The sequence below is a fragment of the Glandiceps talaboti genome, chromosome 6, assembly GCF_964340395.1.
Source record: "Glandiceps talaboti chromosome 6, keGlaTala1.1, whole genome shotgun sequence".
NCBI lineage: Eukaryota > Metazoa > Hemichordata > Enteropneusta > Spengelidae > Glandiceps > Glandiceps talaboti.
Genome location: NC_135554.1, coordinates 16,731,933 through 16,743,834, shown reverse-complemented (window position 1 = coordinate 16,743,834; position 11,902 = coordinate 16,731,933). Strand labels below are relative to the sequence as shown.

The 11,902-nt window shown below is 36.4% G+C and overlaps 1 protein-coding gene across 1 annotated transcript; it reads left to right on the top strand.

Moving 5' to 3' along the window:
- On the top strand, positions 1-1,275 carry LOC144436909 (forkhead box protein E4-like). The gene has a single exon (XM_078125771.1). It carries the CDS (start codon positions 1-3, stop codon positions 1,273-1,275), a length of 1,275 nt encoding a protein of 424 aa, XP_077981897.1.
- Positions 1,276-11,902: the final 10,627 nt, after the last annotated feature.

Below are 11,902 nucleotides of genomic sequence, written 5' to 3'. Positions count from 1 at the left end.
ATGGTAGTCAACTGGTCCGTAGATATGCCCGTCAACACAGCAAGCGACGTGACTTCTGAGACTGGTGATATGGTGGACTCTTCAACGACTCACACTGATGGTACTAATCCTTCACATCACTACGTGAGTAAAGATGGTGACGAGAATGAAGATGAGCACCATACCGATACCTCATTGACCGATCAAGGCGACGACGAAGTTTCATCGAACCAAGGAAGTGGAGGAAGAAGACGCAAAAGGCCACCACAACGAGGAAAACCCCCTTATAGCTACATCGCACTAATTGCCATGTCGATAGCAAATTCACCGGAACGAAAACTGACCCTTGGAGGTATATACAAATTTATTACCGAGAGATTCCCATTTTACAGAGATAACTCCAAGAAATGGCAAAATTCTATCAGACACAATCTAACGCTAAACGACTGTTTCATCAAACTTCCACGCGAACCTGGCCGACCTGGCAAAGGACACTATTGGACACTGGATCCTGCCGCCGAAGACATGTTCGACAACGGCAGTTTTCTACGACGTCGTAAGCGATTCAAAAGATCAGATCCAGCACAGTCGTCATTTATGAATGGTTACGTACAAGAGAGTGCGTTTACTCCCACTGCAACAGGTAGGGCCCAGTATCAAAGCATGTACAGTCAATCTCTGTATGGACAACAACCGAGTTATGCAGCCGGAGCGGCTCACTCTACCATCATGTCGCATTATTCACCAACGGCAGCACCACCGAGTCTGGGCACTTCAACGTCTCGTATTTTTACCATCGATAATATTATAAACCCCGGTACAGACAGACAATGTTCTTTAGCACCACATCCACTGGGTCACAATACACTTAACCCTTGCCTGAATAATTTCTCGTCACCAGTGTCCGACCCAAGAATTGCTGCAACGGACCAGAGATGCGCGCAAAATGGAAGTCCCCAGTCTTCAGCACCTCTTCACCACTCTTCATCCAACATCAACGCTGCTCGTTCAAATCCTACCTTCACTGCCAACCTCCCGTATCCATACTCTAGCATATCAACGCCTGTGACGGATACCACCAACTCCATCTTTAGTAACACTGCACAAAACACGAACTGTCTACCAATCGGCCCAACGACATCAACACCGAGGTACCCATGTTCGTCAACGCCGGACGTTACCGATTTCGCCTTTTCGTTCTCGGCCAATACTACTGCTTCAAGACTGAACACAACTCACTTTATGAGACCGGCTAATTTTGGTCACGAAAGACTCATATCACAGGCTTCACTTTAGGATGAAGACCATCATAGAAATTAACATTTTAGTAAGTTTTTTTTTAATGGAGACTAATGCTCATACATTATGTTTAAGATTTGGGATAAAGGGAGATGAAATATGTAAGTTTCAACTTTTGTGTGTAAAACCAAAAGCCACTTGGTGTAGACAGTGAAGATTTTTTGCATAGTTTTGGATAGTTGAGATTCTAGGTTTCAAAGATGTAGTGTTGTTAAAGATGATGACAATCTTACTCTTACAACTCAAATGAGTGTAAATCGCTTCCAGTGCCATACCCTTGAGGTGAAAGTCACCAAACAAATATTTGTACAAGGCTGTGATTGACGTGTAAAAGGATATCTCGGACTATTTTTTCTTCTTTTTAAATTTCACTTTTCTGTATTCATATGTAATAGCGAATCTTCAGTCCATGAAGTGTGGACATATAGTCTTAAGAAGTTATTTTTCACGCAGATTGTTTTTCATGGATTAAGGAATATATAATTTCGTCAAAATCCACACACTTTCTTTAATCTGTATCACATTCAAGAGCATCCGATCAAGTCTTTTCAGATTGCCGGCATTTTGCGAAAGAAGCAAGGCGACTGTGTGATTTTATCGTGCAATGTGATACAGCCAGCCTTATTTTTATCTCACCGTCTCACCGAGAGATTTCATGCTCCGATACTTTTTTGGTTCTAAAAGAGAGAGATTTAAAGTCTTTATAGTATCCTTCATTCAAGGCTTACTGGGTGACTTCTCGTCAAAGAATACAACAATTGTTCTGTCGGTAAAAAATCAGACATCGGAGTTTTCAATCCATTTATACGTTGGTAAGAAGCTTGTACAAATTGAGTTATATGAGAGGCTGCCTGGTCGACTTGAGTAGATACGATATTATAGGTAGGGTCATGTCATCACATCAAAATCCAGTATGTCCAACCACGTCTGTGCGATTTATTTTCCAACCAAAAAAAATTGAGCAAACTTATCGTTTTTTTGTAACTTTTTGTAATATTTCAACTAAATTCTAGACCCAAACAATATAAATTATTATACTTTATGAAATAGACAAACTTTTGGAGCAAAAGTGATCCACTCTACAAAAATCTTTCAAAAAAATGTAATTTCCCAATTTATGTGACTTACATACACATGTCCAGTACGTGGAGGATAATTTTTTTTTCATTATCCTTAAGTCTCCTTCATAGTTACTGTTTCTGTACAGCAATATATTTGTTGATACACTTTAAGCTAATTTCGAGTCTATCTTATTTGAAATGAATATAAAATATCCATTCAAAACTAATTGGTCTAAAAACCACTCAATTATAACATTAAACCGACTGATTTTTTAAAACCCAAAATGCAGATTCTGTGCACTTCTTTTTGAAAGATATACGGAAAGACATTCAATTTGTCATTTTTTTTTTACAAAGCCGACTTTTAAACATATCTTAGAACTACGTATAACAGTGCCATGACATTAAATATAATTTATAGTTTTACGAAGAGAAAACCGACATTTGGTTGTAGACATATGATTTCTAACACAGCTTTGCATACGTTCGTGTTTTTTCCCGCAAATAATTGTGAAAACACCAGTTGACCATACATACCGGTCTTTATGTAGTTGTTTCAGTGAACGCGTGAAGTTTATTTTTACAGTTTATGTTGTGTCTATTCAGCAATGAGACGTTTTTGTAGAGATGTATTGACTATTATCATAGCAAAACCCCATAGGTGTATTTAAAGACGTTTTATTGTCAACAGAATAAAGGGCAAGGCATGCTGCATGAACCAAAACCCAGACTTGTCTGAATATATATATGTATGTATGTATGTATGTATGTATGTATGTATGTATGTATGTATGTATGTATGTATGTATGTATGTATGTATGTATGTATGTGTGTGTGTGTGTGTATGTATGTATGTATGTATTTATGTATGTATGTGTGTATTTATGTATGTGTGTATGTATGTATGTATGTATGTATGTGTGTATGTATGTATGTATTTATGTATGTGTGTATGTATGTATGTGTGTATGTATGTATGTGTGTATTTATGTATGTATGTGTGTATGTATGTATGTATGTATGTATGTATGTGTGTATGTATGTGTGTATGTATGTATGTATGTGTGTATGTATGTATGTATGTATGTATGTGTGTATGTATGTATGTATGTATGTATGTATGTGTGTATGTATGTGTGTATGTATGTATGTATGTGTGTATGTATGTGTGTGTGTATGTATGTATGTATGTATGTATGTATGTGTGTATGTATGTGTGTATGTATGTATGTATGTATGTGTGTATGTATGTGTGTATTTATGTATGTATGTATGTGTGTATGTATGTATGTATGTATGTATGTATTTATTTATTTGTCGGTAGTCTTTATGAGCTATTAACCAAAAAAAAAGTTGACTTTCTATAAGAGTCAAAGTCATGTATGGACTGTGACAGTGTCACCGTGTCTTTATTTTTCTTTGTCTATATACTACTAAGGAAGTACGCAATATATTACCTCCCTGTGTTTAGTACCTAATACATACTACAGGAATTCCAGCGTTGTTGGTAGCACGTGGCGACAAAATGCTTTTGCAAAGGTAAGCCATGTGTGTGGTAAACGCTAGTAATGTTGTTACGTATCAATCCAACTTTTAACTTCAAAGTTGTATCAGTCAAACGTCTAAGTAGTCCATTGGAAACCAAATTTGTTCTTTGAAGTGACGGTGAACAAAATCGTTATGAAGTGTGAACGTGAAAACTTATTATTTTTCGATCCTTCTATTTAGGGATTTTAGTATTTGCGCCGACTCGAGGAAAGACCAAGTGTTGTCGATGACCCAAATAGTTTAATAAGGACTCCTGTAACGATCGTTAGCAGATTAATTACTAGTATTCAGTAAGATAATTTAATGCTAGACCGCTATACTGGTCTGACGTTAAATGTATTGGCTATCTTTTAGAGAGCAACAGACATATAGAGTGAGAGAGAGATATATATATATATAGACAGAGAAAAACGGACAGATAGTGATAGTGAGACAGAGGAAGACATATACACAGAGAGACAGGGACAGGGTGGGGGAGAGGCCAGACTGACAGATAAACAGAGTTGTTGATTTATGGATGTGTGGTGAGTATGAGGGAGGAAGGGGGTGGGGTACGCATTATATATTTTGACTGCACTTTTTTTCCGTATATTCTGTACAGACTTGGTAAGGCTAATATAACCAACCATGGAGGTATATATCTCCAAGAACCAACCATTACTCTGTTAAGAAATCTCTAAACTAACAACACGTGACAGGTATTGCGATTCTCAAGGGGCAAATTAAAACCCCAAATATCTTTCAATGAAGAATTGGATCTAGGAATTTTAAAATTTGGAAATGGAAAGATATCATTTGAAATCGTCATGTAGTTAGATTTGCAGTTTATGCGACTTCTGACAAAAAAATAAACACGGATATTACTTTGTCTTTTTGAATTGCTAAAACCATGGAAGTATCACCCACGTTGTGATAATTCCATTCTAAAACCAAGACACAGTATACATACTTGTAATAGGGACTTCCACGTGTGCTGTATACGTTTATTAACGCCTTCAAGTTTTAGACCATTCACTGAATTCTAACATTCAATCGTTTCTAAGCTGGTGTGAACGACAAAGCACTTTCCATTATCACTCACTTCCATTATTTATTCTGCTCCCTTGTTTGTTTGAAAAAAGTGCTTATAGCTTGTCTAGAAATCGAGTCATCGGTACAAAACGAGTGTCATGATAAATTAACAAGTGCGTTTTTGGCTTCAAATAGGAGTTTTATCTTCAATGCTAAAGAGCGTTAACTTTGTTAATTGTTAGTTTATCTTTTAATGACCTTTGTGACATCGGTTTTAATAACAGCCCCTCTCTCACGCTCTTTATTGGTCTATCTTAGTTCGACGGGACAAGTTTTCCATTTATAACATTTGTGTATGTTTGTGATCAACTCGAACAGAACACAGTTTAGCTATAAATGAGTTTCAGTTGGAAAGTGTGTACGTGTTGACATCTTGAATTTGATACAAGTCAATCAGAGTTCAATGACGCAAGGCTTCATTTTGAACTACTGTGTAGTATTTGAAGTGAATTGGATTCGTGTGATGGCAGTTTGACCATATCCAATATCTATAGTTTGACTATGGCAGTTTGACCATAGCCACGGTCTGTGGTTTGACTATGGCAGTTTGACCATAGCCACGGTCTGTGGTTTGACTATGGCAGTTTGACCACATGCACGGTCTATAGTTAATCGTATACCAACTGATGAGATGTTAAAATACAACTCACTATTATTTGTGAAAGCCCTACAGAAACTTTTCAATGTTGTATTCAAAAGCGGTCAGTATCCAGATATTTGGAACATCAACGCAATAACACCAATCCACAAAACAGGAGACAAACTAGATCTATCAAATTACAGAGACATGCCTACTAGTAGCATCAAGATGTTTGCAGTAATCCTGAACACAAGGCTAATACATTACCTGGAACATAACAAGATTATTCATGACAATTATACTGGATGTCGACAAAAACATCGCACTATAGATTATATTTTGACCTTACATACAATGGTGAAGAAATACCAATTAAAAAACAACTCCTATATCCGCATGCTTTGTGGATCTCAGAAAGTGTTTTGACACTATCTGGCGGAAACGTCTGTTCTACAAACTCCAAGATAACAACATAACAACATAAACGGGGAAAAATACAATATTGTGAACATGTACCAAAATATGAAACACCAAGTTAACTAGAGGAAAACTAACAGAAATATTTTCTTTAGATGATGGTGTTAAGCAAGGATATCCGATGAGTCCCACTCTGTTTAACAACTACATCAATGATCTAGTCACAGAATTGGCGAGAGATCAAGAAGACTACAGCCCAATCACTGCTATTTGCCGATGACATCGTCCTTCTATCTAACTCCAGAGAAGGTTTACAAACACTGTTAAACAGACTCTACAGCTACACCGGTAAATGGGGACTAGAAGTGAATACTTAGCAAACAAAAATTCAAGATTACAAAATCCCACAATAAAATCGGAAAACAGTTACACTTATTATAAACACCTTTTGGAAAAGATTAATAGCTTCACATACGTCGGTGTAACATTTAACACTAATGGTACACTAAACGAAACCATGCAAAGACTTGAAGAGGAGACACGTAAAGCTGACAAATCTATTCATTACCTATTTTCAAGGAAAAATTAAATGTAATATAAAATCAAAGAATTTTGAATGTATACGTATATCACCGATATTAACGTATGCAACCGAAATATGGGCAATTAATACAACGGTGAAGAACTGGGACAACACAGAGACTGAAAAATACCATCTAAAATGGTGTAGACAAATTTTAAATGTTAACAACAAAACAAGTAGCATTGGGTGCAGAATGGAACTTGGTAGAATGTCACTGTTGCCAACCATCCAAGTGAAAGCAATACAGTACTATTTAGAAGACAGTAAGAAAGGGGACATCACGCCATGAAAGAATTACAAGAACACAATTATCATAGCTAGATAATTTAAACAATATATGAAATTTCAAACCATCAACAATGCCACAAAGAAACACTATTTGAAAATGTGTAAAGATTATATCACCAAGAAATGGACCAAAGACAATGATAGACAAGACTCAAAGCTCAAAACTTACAAATTTTTACACAATAAGATACAAACAATTATCTCAAAATTATGAAAAATAGAGAGGAACTTGGTTTAATTTCAAGAATTAGACTGAGCTCACATGATTTACAAATTGAAATTGGAAGACATAAAAGACCAAAATGATGAAATACACTTCATCACAACATGCAACAACTATAACATTGAGAGACAACAAATGTATACCAGACTAAGTACAATCAGTGATCTAGGTAATTTCAAAGTACTAGACAATGAAACAAAATTTATTACTCGTTTTAAACTCTGATCAAAGACACGTACGTATTTATGGTATGGACAACTTTCAGCGCTTACCAAAAGGAAAGACATTCTATAGAGTTAAACAATATTATACATTACATTTATCTAACCTAAAGTTTACACTTTCGTATAAACCTTATTTTGTTATATTTTGTTAGCTATTATTACTCTAATTTATATATTTACTAGTTTGTTTTAGCACCAAACACAATCCAAGGAAGAAATGTCGTTTTCCAAACGGATGCAATAAAGATTCTATACCATTGTTTGACAATGGCAGTTTGACCACATACGGTCTATAGTTTGACTGTGGTTTGACTATGGCAGTTTGACCACATACACGGTCTATGGTTTGACTATGGCAGTTTGACCACTTATACGGTCTATGGTTTGACTATGGCAGTTTGACCACATACACGGTCTATAGTTTGAGTATATATGTTCAATCTGTGTTGACTCCATGGTTGAGTACAATACTTCGTTACCACCAGTCTACCTGCCCTAGTATAATGTTCTGGGTTTTACGTAACTAGCTAATTCATAATTATGCTTATACAATATTAAATGAAATGTTTATTTATTCACGATATAGGCCAACGGTCCACATATGTGAAAAGCAAATACAGTACTTTGAAAATTAAAATCTACGACAATGGAGTTCAGGGTAACATTGGACAACGCAATCTGATACACGTAGTAACTTTTTTTGACTTCAGGTTAAACCATTTTAGGGTCACGTTTCAACATCAACGTGAAGGTTAGCATTGCCAATAAGACAAACTGTAATCCACAATTTGAAATGTACAACGACTTTGAAGCACAGTTTGTATAATCGTGAACACAGATTTGAATAAGGAAACGTCAAAACGAGTGCAGTTTAAGAAATATTCCAACAAAAGAAAAACTCTTCTCGACGTATGAGGGCACTGTGGTATAACCTTAAGCTTATCTGGGTTCTTCTTAGACTACCAGAAAACCATCTTTTCCATTCCACTGGTATTTTCCCCATTTTTGAATTTAGGCCCCAAATTATGACTGACTTGCTATCAATTCCCCTTTGTTTTACAAGACTGTAAGAGACATGTATCATGTATATTACAGTCTAGGTGTTTCTACGCTTCTACTATTTCAGGTATTTATTTATAATGTGAAAATTATGTAGACTGACATGTTTCGTCGTTGTTGGCGCTAGTTACGTAAAACACAGAAAGTTATACTAGGGCAGGTAGACTGACAACGAAATATTGTAGTCAACAATAGAGTCAACACAGATTGAACACATAAAAGACCGTGGATGTGATCAAGCTGTCATAGTCAAACTATAGACTGTATATGTGGTCAAACTGCAATACAGCTGTAGTCAAACCATAGATAGTGGATATGGTCAAACTGCCATCAAACCATAGATAGTGTATACGGTGAAACTGCCATGATAGTCAAACCATAGACCATGGGTGTGGTCAAACCATAGATAGTGAATATCAAACTGCCATAGTCAAACCATAGACCGTGTATGTGGTCAAACTGCCATAGTCAAACCATAGATATTAGATATGGTCAAACTGCCATAGTCAACCATAGATATTGGATATGGTCAAACTGCCATCACACGAATCCAATTCACTTCAAATATTTCAAAATGAAGCCTTGCGTCGTTGAACTCTGATTGTCTTGTATCAAATTCAAGATGTCAACACGTACATACATTGCAACTGAAACTGATTAGCTAAACCATAGACCCTACACCAACGGGTCTATGGCTAAACTGTGTTCTGTTCGAGTTGATCACAAACATACACAAATGTTATAAATTGAAAACTTGTCCCGTCGAACTAAGATAGACCAATAAAGAGCGTGAGAGAGGGGCTGTTATTAAAACCGATGTCACAAAGGTCATTAAAAGATAAACTAACAATTAACAAAGTTAACGCTCTTTAGCATTGAAGATAAAACTCCTATTTGAAGGCAAAAACGCACTTGTTAATTTATCATGACACTCGTTTTGTACCGATGACTCGATTTCTGGACAAGCTATAAGCACTTTTTTCAAACAAACAATAGTGCAGAATAAATAATGAAAGTGAGTGATAATGGAAAGTGCTTTGTCGTTCACACCAGCTTAGAAACGATTGAATGTTAGAATTCAGTGAATGGTCTAAAACTTGAAGTCGTTAATAAACGTATACAGCACACGTGGAAGTCCCTATTACAAGTATGTATACTGTGTCTTGGTTTTAGAATGGAATTATCACAACGTGGGTGATACTTCCATGCTCTTAGCAAAAACGATACAGAAATATCTGGGTTGTTTTTTTTAAATCAGAAGTCACATATAAAACTGCAAATCTAACTTCATGATGATATCATTACCACTTTTAACAATCGAGTCATTGTTCGGAGTGATAATTACACACCCCATTCATTAGAATGTGATAGACCCAATTCTTCATTGAAAGATATTTGAGGTTTTAATTTGCCCCTTGAGAATCACAATAGCTTCAAATGTGAAGTCTACCTGTCATGTGTTGTTAGTGTAACGATTTCTTAACAGACTAATTGTTAGTTCATGGAGGTATATCCATGGCTGGTTATATTAGCTTTACCAAGTCTGTACATAACCTCAGACCACTGTAAAGAAGACAGGACATACGAAAAAAGTGCAGTCACAATAAATAATTATAATGCGTACCCCACCCCTTCCTCCCCCACACTCACCACACATCCATAAATCAACAACTCTGTTTATCTGTCTGCCTGTCTGCCTGTCTGATCCTATCTGTCTCTGTCTCTCTTTGTATATGTCTCTCTATCTGTCTGTTTCTCTCTGTATGTGTCTGTCTCTGTCTGCGTGCGTGCGTGCGTGCGTGTGTGCGTGCGCGCGCGTGTATGTGTGTGTGTCTGTCTGTCTGCCTCTCTCTCTCTGTCTCTCCCTCCCTCCCTCCCTGTCTGTCTGTCTGTCTGTCTGTCTGTCTGTCTGTCTGTCTGTCTGTCTGTCTGTCTGTCTGTCTGTCTGTCTGTCTGTCTGTCTCACTCTCTCAGTAGGAGTTTACCTAACGAATCTTTTACAATGCTAGCCTATTCCTACAGTTGCGATACTGAGTACAAAATGTTCTTAATCAAGTATTCATTTTGTGCACGGTATTACTACACAATCATTCGGGTTAAATGTAACCCAAACGAAAACCAGTGACGTTGTATTTGCACATTATGTACATCAATAAGTAATTCACACGTACTACAATTATGATTAGAAGAATTTGTCGACAAACATTCTTCAACAATTTTCCCGTGTTTCCCCCTTAGACAATGACGTCATGATTCTCGCCTCGTTATCACGCCTTGTGTTTTGAATTATTCATTCTCTCCGATCCAACCATAGACCCTCCACCCACAGTGGAGGGTCTATGATCCAACACAGTAAATACAACAAACGCAGATAAATAAAGAAATAAACTCTAGAGACCCACGTCATCATGACTAATATTATTACAACAATTAATGAAACGTCATTACGAAATCGGGCATAGATATGCTGCCTTTATTAGTGTGTGGGGAGAATATATTTGCTTCATATTAAAAGGCATTTGTAGTTTTCTTTGTTGGTGAAGGACAGACTTCACCACACCACTTGATATTGGTATTGGTAATAGTACATCAACGACATGGACTAGATGATCCATTGTACTAAATGTCAGGGAACCCCTTTTATATAATCAATTGTGCTAATAAAACCAGACTAGTTTTAATGTCATAGAGGAAATACATCTAAACCAATGTTATATTAGAATAGTTTAGTCACGTGGTTTCATGTAAATATTTTCACCTTAGTATACATTATAAGCTCGCCATGTGCCACTTTAAACGAAAGAATTTCTCCTTCTCAGCTGAAGCGACAGTCCTCTGATGGTCAGAGAAGTCCCTGGGAGATGACTATTCAGCAAACTGATTAAAATCTGATGTGGTGAAAGCGGCTAGATACTTTATTTACCTCTATTTCCATCGTTTTGTGACGTTTGTTTTTGTCCCGAGTGATCGCCGCTTTCTCCACGTCAGATTTTAATCAGATTGACTATTCACCTTCCTCAGTGAAACTTCAAAATTCTTAGCCGACCTAGAGTCAATTAAAAATAAAACATTTTTATCAAAAATTCTATTTTTATTAATGTCTTGAACAAACTTATATCTGTTCATCCCAAGACACTACATAACAAATTTGAACTCAATTGGCGTAGTAGCAAGTCCTGCACCGTGTACGTGTATGTGTGTGGATTTTGGCAATTGCCTCTTCCAATCACACAGCCTAGAGTCATGTCAAGTGTGGATTTTGACTATCTCCATTTCCCTTGGTGGGAATTATCATTGACTTTCTCATTTGCAAAACAAAATCTGTTTATTGCATGGGAATTTTCCAATACTAGTATATCTTTTGAAGATAATTGTTGGTTGTATTAATTGACTGATTAGAATGCTGAATGGTCTTTACTACAGTAAAACACATCGGCAATCATCCAATTGTTTCTTTTGGCAATAATTATAAACTGAAAAGAATTGACAAAGTCCTTATTTACTAGATACATTAAACAGTTTTTTTTGCGTAGTTACATGTTTTATATTTGTTTTGATTTACATTTACA

Coding starts and splice junctions, on each gene's coding strand:
- LOC144436909 (XM_078125771.1), top strand. CDS start 1: ATGGTAGTCAACTGGTCCGTAGATATGCCCGTCAACACAGCAAGCGAC.